The sequence below is a fragment of the Lepidochelys kempii genome, chromosome 3 (genome assembly GCF_965140265.1).
Source record: "Lepidochelys kempii isolate rLepKem1 chromosome 3, rLepKem1.hap2, whole genome shotgun sequence".
Lineage (NCBI taxonomy): Eukaryota > Metazoa > Chordata > Testudines > Cheloniidae > Lepidochelys > Lepidochelys kempii.
In genome coordinates this window covers 109,762,675-109,776,616 of record NC_133258.1, presented here as the reverse complement: position 1 = coordinate 109,776,616, position 13,942 = coordinate 109,762,675, and the positions used below count along the sequence as shown (strand labels likewise).

Below are 13,942 nucleotides of genomic sequence, written 5' to 3'. Positions count from 1 at the left end.
TCTCTCTTTCTTTTTATTGATGTTAGTGTCTTTAGGATCAGGCCCACCCTCCTTCCCCCAAGTACTGCACAGAGTGATTAATTCATTTTGAAGGATAAACTTACAGCATAATGCTTTTTGCAATCTTCGGATTTTGATGGCTGTACGGTATGCAGAGAAACGTACGTTGTTCAAGTCAGCTGAAATATTACAGAGCAGAAATATTAGTGGTTTCTAAATAAGCACCAATACCAAGAAATCCACAAGTCTTCCTTGATACAATTTCCTAAATCATCATATATCAATAAAGTTTGAGGTTAATTTCATTTTACAAAGCTGGACAGGAGGAAGGAATACTATATTTCAAATCAAAATACAAAGACAGCCATGGAATTAGGACCTTAAAGTCAACAGAAAGACTTCCCCTGGACTTCAGTGGGTCAGGACCTTAGATATTATTACATTTTCAATGGTGTGCTCAGTATTTTCCAGACAAGATGAGGAAAAAGTCCATCTCCCAAAGAACTCACAATCTAAAAACAGACAATGTACAAATGAAGGATAGGGGATATGATACAACAAATGTCAAAGTGATTGAGTGGTGAAGTTTAGCAAGAGTCTTCCTAGCTATGATTTCCATAATGTAATGATTTTGTTAACAACTCTGAGATGGGAACATGGATGGATGGATAGATAGATGAGCAGTCAGAAAGATATATACTACTAATTTTACAAACTGTTAAATACAGTCATATCTTTTCCAATTTAATAACGTTTTATCCTTGCATTCCTCAGACAGAGGGCATTTCAGAGTAAATGCAGATGTTTACATAGGTATGCTGCTGAACCAGCCCTACCCTACCATCATAAACTAGGCTTTATTGCTCTGAGTCATTGCAAACCTTAGCATTCTACAGGCTATGCATCCTTGCTTAAATGCACAGGGAGCCTGAGTCCTATGATCACCCGAGGATAGAGATATAATTGCTATTTGAAATTAAATAAATAAAACAAACACGACATTACAAGGTAACATCACGGAAAACATTCTATTGAGTTAAAGTTGTTTACTGAATAACAATACAGATTGTGTGATTAAAATACAAAGTTTCCTAGCTCTAAGTCTTCAGTCACGTAGCCAGGTATGCTTAGTTAAATTCATGACAGCTCAGTCATGGTCAGCAGACAATGAGATTTTCAGTCAACCCGTTAGAAGTGGTCCCCACATTTTTCTGGCTCATGCCCCCCCGACCCCTGTCTGCACACTGCCCACCAACCAGGGCTGGGAGCAGGGCTGTGCCTCAAAGGGAAGAGAGGAGATGTGGACGGGGTAAGGGGGCCAAGGCTGGGGCCAGGAGCGGAGCCAGAGCCTGGGGCCAGCAGCAGAGCCGGGTGGTGCTTGCTCCCCGCCCCCCGGGGGGGCTAGCTCGGGCCCCAGCTGCACCCTCCTGAACAGTCCTCTGTGCCCCCATGGGGGGCACCCCCCACAATTTGGGGACCTCTGTGTTAGATGAACTCCATAAAATTGTTTATGTAAAAGAAGTGTACTCACCTAGGGACTGGAAGAGTTCAGACATTTTAGGATGATCCCAACAGGTTGTTTGTGTCTGGTGACTATAAGAGAATGAGAGAAGCAAAGTTTGAGGAAAAACCCCCGAAAAGAAAACACATTTTGCGGCACATACAGATTAAACTCTTTGGTTATAAGCAAAACAGAAAAATTCCTCAGCTCTTATATCAAATTACAAGATTTGTATCATCCAATTGCTCGAAGCATTTGATCCAATAATAACTTGTAAAATAATCATCCCATATTTAGCATCCAATAGAATGATTTATTTCTGATCCTTTTTCAGTCCTACTTTTGTCTGTTCTCTCTCACTGTATCAGTTGGACTCTGCGTCTGAAACCAAGATGACAACTAATAAGGTAAAGATGCAAATTCCCGGCTATCTCAGCGTACCAAACTCACTTTTAAATTAAGTGTTTTTACAAAAGGGAGGCTTTTATTCCAAAGTCTTCATTATGCATTTGCAATTAGTCAATATCAGAATACAAACAGTGATCTTATGACTTATCCATAACGCTTTTAATGAAGCGCATAATAAACTTTCTCACATGTATATCTGTAGCTACCTAATGTCACAAGATGACTTTCTGCATTTATGCTCTCAGAACATGAAGATACAATGAACACCACCTTTTAACAGCATGGGTTAATCTATCAAAGTATCATATATCCAGCCATGTGGATAAAATGCAGCTTATCTCATGCCCAATGAAATCTCAGTTTTTTCATCAGTGATGTTTTGGTTCTATTTCTGTATATTAATTGCTGGAAAGATGACACATTCATACCACACACAGGTGTTTAAATTTAAATCTAATTAATTAGACAATTAATATACTGGATGTTATACTTAAAAAACCACAACATTCCTGCTAAGAATTAACTAGTTAGTACTGTAAATGAAATGATCCCAGGTTAGAGAATTAAGCAATATTTAATGAAGCGGAAAAACCTACTGTCTTTAATCTTTGTTTTCATTTGAATTTGTCAGCAAACAGACAGAGATAAGCATAAACAAATGTTTTCATAAAATTACTTAATTTCTGAATGAATAGAAATGTTACCAGGCGTGAGAAAATGTGCTAATTGTAGCTTTTTTAAGAGAGGACAGTAATTTGAGGACTCTATAGATTTGTCATACTCTTAAAAAAAGAAGGGGTATTTATTTGAACTTGTCAGTAAGCAGACACACAGATAAGCATAAGCAAATGTACGGTACAAAATAAATATTAAGAACTGGCTACATTTTAACTCTTGATAGTTTTGATTTTTTAAAGGTTCTCTGCTTGTTGTACTTTTTTTGGTAGAAGTTATTTAGCATATTATAACAAAACAAGGTGGCATGGTACTGTGACCAGGATTTACCAAAGAAGTGAGGGGGGAACAAGAACGATGTCAAGGTTTGATAAGCATCCAGGGGTTCAAACACTCTTTAAAAAAAAGTCTGGACTGAAAGTCTCATGAAAATAAACTTTCTTGGGACATTTCTGACATTCAGAAGAACTGGGTTTCTTATAAAAGAGTATCCAAATATTTCAGAACCTTAAAGCAGAGAAAGTTTGTTTCAAATCTGGCTGTCAAAGCTTCCTGAGCAGAGGGAGGCACTTAGTTTTCCCATATACAGACGTTTCGTTCATAACTGAATTACAAGATGGTATTTTGCCATTGAACTCAGTGGGCCATATCTTCAGCAGGTGTAAATGGAGGATCTGGCCCAGTCATACCTTCAACCACTGCTGTAGAGAGAGGAAGCGTTTGTTCTTTTTTACTAAATATTTCTTGACAGTCATTTGAAGGCAAAAAATAGCAGCATACCCAAGTGACAGGACTCTACCCAACTTACAGATTCGTCTGTTAGACCTGAATTCAGGAAAGAATTAAGCATCTGCTTAAATCCTATCCATCTCTATTCAGGAAAGCAATTAAACATGTTAATTAACATTACACACATGCTTAAAGTTACAGATATGCTAAAATGCTTTCCTGAACAGGGACAACTTCCTAAACTGCAACCTTAGACAGGTTTCAGTTTCATAATAAAATTGTGTGAACTGAACACAAAAAAGTCAAAGCCTTGATATCCTGGACTAGAAAATAGTGCCAATGTCAAAAGAAACACATCCAATCATCGCAGTTTTACAACTTCTAAAAGGAAGCCTTAAAAATGCCACTAATGTATGCCCTTGTCTGCAACAAAGTCACCTGAAAGAAAACAGTAACATTGCTAGATTTGACAGTTATTCCCTGTCAGACAAACTAATAAATCAGCAGTGAAACCAACTCCGAAAGAAAGAAAACCCGTGTTTCTTGGTCCACTGTTGGCACAGGGCTATGGCAATTTACTGTGCTGCATTCTGAATGATTCTAGTGTAGCAATAAATTAAGATTCCTAAACCAGGGTAAGGGGCCTGTATAGCTTCAGTAAATGGGAATGGCAAATGTAATATAATGGTCTGCATTGATCAGCCCATTAAGTAATCTGAGAACTAGTGCCTCAGCTGAAGAGGCAGGAGGCTGATATTGCCAAGTGTCTCCAATACACTGTTAAGTGAAATGCTGTCATTATCACCTCAGCTGTTTCTCACTGGCCTACATTACTAGCATCAGCTGTATCCATCAAACTGTATGGTCACAGCTAAAATATGGGCCATTAGTAAAGCTCATTTAGGAACACTCATTTGAAGCAGTAATGAGTCTCGCAAAAAAAAAAAAGCGACTGGTAAGTGGAACGTGGTAGTTTGAGAAACACTTTTAAACACTGTTTATATCCGATTTTTAAAAGTTAACATTTCAAAGGATTTAAAAGCTAAAATATTTGTTATAGTCCAATCCCCAGATGGAAGTGCATATAATAGATCACGCTCTGGTTCACCCCAAACCCTGTTTATCTGACTGTGCCTTCAGTGTCTTCACACACTTAGTACTTTGCTGAATCAGGGCCTCTGTACCTCAGTACACTCATCTGTAAAACAGGTATTATGAAACTTTACTACCATCAGCTGGAAGGTGCTGTAAATGTACAAAATTTTAGTATTAGCTCCTATTACCTATCAAAAATAATGATGAAATTATATTACCAGTGATGGCTCAAAATTTCTCCTCCCCAACACAGAATTATTATATTCTATTAGGCCCAAAGAAGTGGCATTTTTCTCCTTAAGAACTACTGTATAGACAATTCAGTATATTTATGACAAAGGGGGAGGAACCTAAAACAACTTTTACATAGAAAACGTAATCACTTCAGAACATCTTTTTAACGTCTACTGTAGAATGCCAGGACTTGTGACATCTTCACTGGCATAATCGCGGGCAATCTGGACTCCTGATCCTGTAGGATTAACATCCCCAAAATTGGATAACTAAGTGTTAAAAACAGTCTGGGATCCCTGGATAATTTTTCTTTTAATTATATCATTATTATTAAAATTACATATATACATTTCTGTGGCACTCTTTAATTGAAAATCTCAAAGGGCTTCACAAGTGTTATTTTAGCCTAACCATATCCCACATGAAGTGTTATTTTCCTATTTCACATATGGTTAAAAAATGAGGTAGAGAGAAGTTAAGTGAATCTGCCCATGTTACACAACCCAAAGGTAAAGTAAAGATTATACTCTAGGAACCCTCTCTCCCAATGCTCTGCACTTTACACTATGCCTCGCTGCCTCCCTGTCATGGAATAACCACCTGGACAACTGAATTTTCCCTTTGATATGAAAAGATAAAGAATGTCAACATGAGATCTGTGCTATTTATACAAAAATCTTCCCAGAACGCAGCCATTTTCAACAATTACCCCTATAACTCTACTAAGATCCACTATGTTTCACCAGTTGGAGTAGCGCATTCTGAACATGTCTGTTCATGGACTAATGGATTTTTAAAGACCTCTCTCACTCCTTTTATACCGGTATGCTTTTGGTCAAATGCAATTCCATCTGTTAGTAAACTGTATGAGAAAGGCAACCCTATGACCCATAGAACTGAAAATGGGATATAGAACTTTTTTCCTCTAGGTTACTGATTCAATATAGCCCTGTTTTCTAGTGACCAAAAAGTTATTACTATTGGATAGCTGCTAGGTGTTTACATGAAATGAATTTGGTTGTCTAAGTCTTATTCCCAGAGGACAAAGCTTTACATCATAAAACCACCACTCATAGTTTCCAATCTTGTTGGCAGGTTTAGCAGAGAGGCTTGCTCCCAGCCACAGTGCAGACATTCCCTGAATGACCCACGTGTTGGAGGTGACCCATTCAGGTGAAAGCAGCAGTGCATTGTCACTGCTGCTGCTGGTGGTGTCACTGTTCATGTTATATCTCTTCTGTGGATTACAGACTACAGTTTCCAGGGCAGAAAAGCTGGCACCTTTCATACACACTGTGTTCAAACACAGAAGCACAAAAAAGCTATATGAAAACTGCAAATGAGGGCACATTGGATAGGGCTGTAAAAATGCTACGATAGCTTCATATTAATAAGGAGTTAAAAAGGAACCAATCTCAATGATGCTATTTCTCACAACAAAATTGTGTTTGATGACAATTTCATAACACACCGGGACTTTTTATGTGCACACAAATCGAATTTCACAGGAAGAATGAATGCGTGTGCAGGTAACCTTAACATGCAACAAATAAGAATGTCAGTTAGAGAGTCATTTTAAGAGTTTCAAAATAGGAGGCAAGCAAGATACACCAATTTGTGTGGATTTGGTTTAAAAAGCAGCCCTCTGAAATGAGACTCATCTTTCTGTGCTGTAGACACATTAGCTTTTGTGCTACTGATGCATGACTAATACAAATAGACCAACCTATAAAAACTGTGCTTAGAAAGTAAAGAGGCTCATAATGCTGGATAGACTCCTGCAAAGATGACATGGACTTGCAGAGACTGGGGGTAGAACTCTCTTGCTGTGTCCTGATGCCTCTTTTATGCATACTCAAGCCATAGTGACCAATATTGGTTATGATTGCTCAGCAGGGATATCTTCCAGGCACAGTAAGGAGCCATTGGATGCTTCTTTGCTTTTCTGATATCCTGGCTAATAGGAGAGTAAACACGCAGAAAAGAAACTCTTTTGACAACAAAGAAAACCAAGAAAAACTAGTAAAATTAAGACTAAATTTTCCCTTAAACCTTAAAAAGAAAACCAACCAACCAAAAAAAACTTGTAAAAGGTGTTGTACTAACAGCCTCAGAGACCAAAAATAGCTACAGCAGGGTAATGACAGTGCAACCTTGTCACTATCCTACCAATGGGCTTCAATCTTTTTCTGAAAGTTCTCCCTGGTCAGAGAGGTAGTGACAATTAGGGGGAAGAGATTTCAGTCTCAATTCCCATTTAGGTCTGAACCCCCACTGAGACCATGCAAGGGTAACATTTAGTGCAAAGTGTCATGATGGTTTTCACCACACAGCTACCATAGTCAATCCTTACAAAATTCAGTTACTAGCAAGATGTGAGATATAAACACGGGGAAGCTAAATTATGGTCTTCAAGCAATTCAAACTGGGCAATATTTAGTTCTATCTCAATGATTTCAACTCTCTCTCTCAAACTGCAAAGCTAGAAACAGGACATTTATATTATAGGAAAGGGGAGATTTCTAGTTTTCCACATTAGGAGGCACAGCACTTTATCTTAGCTCTAGAAATCCCAAGAAATCTCACTTTAAATCTGTGACATTTTCAGGCATAGAAAAGCTATTTTAGGTATTTTTAGAGGTGTTTTAGATTTATTCATTTTAAATTTGGTCCCTTTTTGAGCCCTGTACAATTGGACTTGTGACAATTACAGTGCCTGGATTTGTAGAACTGTCTCGATACAAGTTTTTAAAACTCTGACACATTTCTAAAAGTGTGTGTCTTTTGTATAAACAGCATATACTGAATACATGTATTAGCAGGAGTGTCGTAATCAAGACACGAGAAATAATTCTTCTGCTCAACTCCGTGCCGATTAGGTCCCAGCTGGAACATTGGGTCCACTTCTGGGCACCACACTTCAAAAAGGTGTGGACAAATTGGAGAAAGTCCAAAGAAGAGCAACAAAAATGATTAAAGGTCTAGAAAACATGACCTATGAGGGAAGATTGAAAAACTTGGGTTTGTTTAGTCTGGAGAAGAGAAGACTGAGGGGGGACATAACAGCTTTCAAGTACATAAAGATTGTTACAAGGAGGAGAGAGAAAAACTGTTCTTCTTAACTGTCTCCTGATGGAGACATGATGGAGATAAGGTTTAATTGATATTGTTTGGGATAATTGTTCACTTTAAACTGTAAACAATCTGGAACAGGTCTGTCTGTTTTCTCTATTTTGTATAACACCTAACACAATGGAGACCCAATCCCAACCGGGGCCTTCTGAGTGCTAGCATAACAAATATTTATTTACTGCCACCTCTTTCAATAACTTAACTTGACGCTTTGGCACTCATGAATAGCTCAATCATCCCAAAGTCTGTACATCACACCACCTTGTACTGTATTAATTAAAATATTCCATTACACACAAATCCTTCGGTGAAAAAACAAAAATGAGTAGTTGGGGGTTTGACATACTGGATCCAACAACACTGTTACGATGCCAAAGTGACCTAAGATGGCAGTATATGTAAGGATAACCTACTCACATTTGGCAACTGGATAGAAGGAGGAAAACTATTTTTCCCCACTGTTTTCTTTCTAAAGTTACCACTAGCTGACTCATTAGACAGAGATACCAGTGTTAGTGGGAACTGTGGGGAGAAAAAAAAATGTCTATTTTCAAAATATAGTGGAAGTGACTGTAGTATATATAACGTAATGAATCCTACTTGCTGCAATTAGATTATTGTAAAAAAAACAACACAACATAAAGCAACCTAGTATACAATCTAAATGAGTTAAGAAGAGGGTATGAGAATCAGATTTATGTTTAGTCTGCAGTTTGGGTTCAGATTCAACTGCTGAAATCTCCTAAAATGTCAACATGGTACTTATAGTAGGATATGATATTTATTATGTAATTATAATTTTGTTATATGTGGATTGTTTTTCTTTTGTGCAATTATAAAAAAGACTAACCATCTTTTCACTTGCAGTTAGGGCTGTGTTGATCCCAGGGTATTAAAGACACAAGGTGGGTGAGGTAATATCTTTTATTAGACCAACTTCAAAAATTACCTCAGTTATCTTATCTTTTCATTGGTTCACAGAAATAGCTAAATACATTTATGAGTCAGATCTTGTTAGGCAGTCAATAAAGACTCAAGAGTACAATATCTCAATTACCACCTGGAGATGAAAGACAACTGTTCTATAATGGATGCATTGTACCAAAATAGCATAAATATGATAAGACTGTGGTACGGAGGAGTTTCACAAGAGCAGCTGGTCTACCAATTTAGACTGAAACCTCACAACAATCTTCCAGGAGATTTTAAGAAGCTTCCCAGTCAGAACCAGAAAATAGGATCTGATCCAGCACTGAAGCCACAGTAGTAGATTTGGATCTAGACATTTGACTCTGAACTCTCCTACTTCAGAAAACTCAAAGATTCCACCAGCAAGTATTTTCCTTCCTTCACACACACAGTCAGTTCAACAGTGCTATCAATCTCAACACACACCAAAGAACTGAAAAATGATTGCATTTTTCATACAATCCTAACATAATCTGTTTTATTTATTATGCAAACAACTGGACCCAATTCTATTGCCTCACCTGTGTTGAATAGCACCTTATTCCACAAGCAGATGAGTGATTTCATTGAGACTACTTGTGGAATAAGACATTACTCAACTTGACTGAGAGAGGCGAATCAAGCCTATTATGAATATACCTCTGAAACAGGTCTGTTTGATGGGCAGTGGGCAAGTAGGCCTTACAAGGTCTACAGGAGGGTCCAGAGAGAAGTTCCCAACCTGCGGACCATAAGAGGCAAAAAGGAGTGGAGTTCTTCTCTTGTGGAACTTAAGAAGTCTGCAGGAGAGCAATTCTTCTGCTACAGACATGCCAAGCTCCAGGAGGTCCCAGAGATAATCTGTGTGGGAGTGGGTCTTTTCTTATAGCTTAGACAGAAAAACAGAACTGTTTCACTGACTACGCCACAAGGCAGTATTTTTGATACTGAATTCTTTTTCTGTTGGTTTCACATATGCGACTCATTCGGCAAAAGTATGTTGTACATCTCATTCTCTAACAAAAATTATTGACAATATAAAACCATATTCTACAATATTCCCAGTAAGATACATTTCATGAGAAATTTGAAGCCTCCCCCAAAATAAGACCAACATCACAGCATGAACAGATTTATGTATTAATAAAAATAAATACAACTGGTTACAACTAATAGTGTTATAACTTAAAAATCTGAAAATTAATAAACTGAAAAAATAGCCCAGGCCTTCAATTTTAGAAGAAACTGGGGGCAACATCAAAGTTTTTGTCCTCAACTCTCAGACACGAAAATTTCAGATACCAAATTTATCATACAACCCATGTGTTATCAACTCCATTTGATGATAAACTTTCTAATAATTCCCTTTGCCAAATAATACATTTTTAACATTTGCTGGACATGTCTGTTAAAATGGTAAGTAATGAAATACTTAACAGTGTTGCCATTTAAATTGTTATTGGTAGGTATAAGCGTTAGCCACTCAATTGAGTTGAATGGGACAGTTCGCACATCTCAGAGGTATTGTTTTAGGCTGCCTGCAGACTCAGGAATACTCTAGTCACGTAATCAGGTTTTCTCCATAACAATGTAGGTTAGAGGTGGGAATTATTTTTGTAAAATTCCAAAGCGTAGACAAGGCTAGAGCTAGTTCTAATACTGATTTGGCTCACAGAAAATATACCCTGGCATGGTGTATTTCTGAAGATGAAGTTTTTTGGATGGGATGTAAAACTGAAGTTGTGATCTCTAATAGTCTCCAGTAGTCATTAATAGTCTCTAATAGTCATTAACAATTCCATGGCACTTTACAAGCTGGCACTGTTGTCCTGGCTAAATTCCAATTGGAGGAATTACTTCCTGCCTGTCTAAGCTCCTCATACAGTTTCATCTGGATACAGCATATTTAACTTCCTTTCTTAAACTACTGCAAAAGTGTGCTGTAAAACAGCCAGCATGCTGTTGTAAGGGCAGCTGCATTTCAGTAGTGGGTGGAGTAATTTCTGTATGTATACTGTGAACTCCCTTAGGACAAAAAGCACTACCTGTAATTCTTAATTAGAAAATGAAGGCTAGTGGTAACTAACGAAATAATCTCAAAATTAAAACTATATTACATTTGGAGGCAATTTAATTATTATTTTCCCCTTCAGTTCACACAGAAGATGGTATTATGAATGGGGCCAGGAGGAAGAAAAAGATTTACTTCCAGAGTCAGTGGATTTTTTTCTCTCCCCTAAACTAATGGTACAACTGAGATCAGAAGAGAAAGAATTGTTCTGAAGGAAGACTTGAAAAGTACAGCATCATTCCTCACCCTGGAGAGTTAAATGTGATATAGAAGGGGATAAAGTAGCTTTTAAAATGTTTTTGATGATGCTAGGTCCTTTTCAAGATCATTTAGAAGTATGTGATTACGGATTTTGAATTTAGTGGCTTGATGATGATGATTGCTGGGACATCACTGCCCTTAAGTAAAATGCCTTCTACAATATTAAATTTGCTTTGATCCCTCTCATTTCCTTTTGAGTTCTTCTGGACAGTACAATACCTAATACATTATAAATATGGAAAGACTCATAACTGTAATAGGATTAGTTGTGTTTAACTGAACACCACTGAGAAATGCCAGGGTAATTATTTCTTTCCTCCAATCCTTTCACTGATGACATATTCCTCAAATTTATTTACAGACTGTGAATTTTAATGGATGTATATTTCAATGTCGTTTTTTAAAAAATGAGTGGATGTAAATTTTCATGGTTTTTTTTAAAAAATTTTGTATGAATATATATTTCCTTACGTTTTATTTTTGCATCATCTATATGGAGGCCAAACATGCCTTGTGTGCTTCAAATGGTTATAAATAAAAAGTTGCAGAGAATGTCCATTAAAGCCCACATATCTTTGCAGCACAGCCAATGAAAAATGCATTCAATTTACTGCTTGCTCAAAGAAATCAATTTTTGCCTCTTGTAACCATTTCTCCAAACAATAGTGGATTATAAATACTGTGAGACTTATATTCTATCCTTCTCCATACGGCTCATTAGTCCCAGTCTTTTGGACACGTTCTTGTCAAAAAGTTCAAAAAAATCAACTTTCCTCAAGAGCATTTAGATTCTACAGATGTAGACCTCAGTCACATCCTCAGTTTCAAACACCGTCCACTGAATTCTACTACAATAATTAACCCAAAATGACAGAACTATGGAACAATTTGGTAATATTTTGCATTAAGAAGAGATAGAATAGAAGTTAAATAGGACCAAGAAAAATCTCAAAAGCCACTTGGCAACTTGTTTTATGTAATAAAAGATTTGAACAGGAGGAAACAAAATAACAGAGTAAATTGTATATATTAACAAACATGTATGTTCAATTCAATCAAATATTTTCACTGTGCAGAGCATAGAAGCATAAACAGCTTCATAAATCTGGGCTCTAGAGAACGAATCTCACGTCCATGGAAACCAAACTCTCTCTCCTCTTCAAAGTACTCCACTGGTTTTCCTCTTGCTTAAGTAATAGGGGGCCAAAAGGGTTTTGTGCAAACCTCTCTTAGGCACATTACATGTAATTGAATAACTATACAACACCAGAACCAGTATGCACATCAAAATTAGTGAACAGGTGGGAGGGAAAAAAGCCAGCAATAAAACCCTCTTTTTCTTTGAGACATCCCTGTCTGGACACATAATAGCCTGTTACCATGGGCATCAGGCAAGAGACAGAACAAATGCTACTTATCTCAAAATACAGACGTTTTAAATCGTTTTGACACTCTCCTTACTTACAGATCCATTGCAGGCTAAAACACACCCTCCACCTTCTCAGAGAGAGTTTCCTAATTTGTGAAAAACACTTCCCTTATTTGTGTCATAAAACTTGTGAGGATGTAGTATATTTTCAAAAAAAATCATCATCCTAACAGGTGTACTTCTGCAGAATCCCAATTCAAAGGTAAGATTATCTGCAACTCATCTATCACATTCTCACTCTCTGAATATCTCTGACAGATGTCAAACATTGTATCGTACTCTTTGTAAGAGGGTGGCTTGCTCTTAAGGGCTGAATGCCTGGGGCCAGACAACCCTGATTACTGAAAAGGCACACCTGGAAGAGATCAGGTGATTCCTCTATAAAGGAGCAGTAGGTAGCTGCAGTGAAGGGGGTCTGTTTAGGGAGACCAGAGCAGGAAAAGCTGGACACAAACTGCTGGTAGTGAAGAGGCTCCAGCAGAAGACCTTGGGAATGGAAAATGAGACTACAGGCAGGAAAGGCCTGGGAGTGACCCAATGAGAGGGTAGAGAGATGGACTCTGTTTTGGGATGCTGAATTTTATTTTCTATGAATAAACCCAGACCCCAACAAGGGGTGTTGTGAATGGCCCCCCAAAAGGGTGTGTAGTGTATATTTAAGAAGCCCTTTGAGGGGGAAACTGAGGCAAGGAGACACTGTCCTAAGGCTACCAGGGGGCATCAGCAGGTGGCAATTCATTGATGCTCTTATTCTCCCCCTTTTTCAGTTCATTTTTATTCCTCAACTCAGACGAAAGGATATCCAGTTTATTAAGCCCCATCTCTCTACATACAACCCCGACAGTAAAAATGGCACAAGCAGCATGCCTTAGGATATCTCCTTGAGACCATTAATCTTAAATATAACTATTCTTGAAAGAAATGGGATGCTGAAAGACATCACTGCCTAGACTCCAGGGCAGCCCTGCTTCTCTTTCAGCTTAAGTTATGCGTTATATCAGCTCAAGGTTTACACTTCATTTAAAGACCAGACCTTGGCCTAAGCAACCAGAGAAGCCAGCGAACAGAAGCAGCTAACAGGGGAGTTTTGAGAGGGAGTTTGGAGGGAGAGTGTGAAGGGGGGCTAGATTCATTTAACATTTTTTAAACTTCCTTAAACTTCATGCCAAAACCACCCCCTGATAAAAAGAAAACATCAACAAAAGAATGAGCTGCAGGATTAAAAATAAAGAGAATGCAGGCAGTAGTCCAGCAACAGATTGGGGGCTTTCCAGTTTAATGTACTCAATGTGGCATGTATGATTGATTACCTGCCCTATGGGCAGGTGGTGTATGTTTGCGTTTGGTGCAAGGAGCTCCTGACTCTCAGAGACCGTGTATGGGCTTTGGATACCAGAGTGGCTGACCTGGAGGAGCTAAGGGACACAGAGGTATACAGATGAGACTTTCCAGGACACAG

At 38.0% G+C, this 13,942-nt stretch overlaps 1 protein-coding gene across 10 annotated transcripts in view; it reads right to left on the bottom strand.

Annotated features, from left to right (window-relative positions):
• UTRN (utrophin) overlaps positions 1-13,942 on the bottom strand; it is a 587,482-nt gene that overhangs the window by 116,791 nt on the left and 456,749 nt on the right. For all 10 annotated transcript variants that reach the window (XM_073337527.1, XM_073337525.1, XM_073337526.1 and 7 more), the window contains 2 exons: positions 1,532-1,593; positions 105-179 (listed from right to left, as the gene is read on the bottom strand). In XM_073337527.1, the coding sequence (XP_073193628.1) occupies positions 105-179; positions 1,532-1,593 (137 nt within the window). The remainder of the gene's footprint in view (positions 1-104; positions 180-1,531; positions 1,594-13,942) is intronic.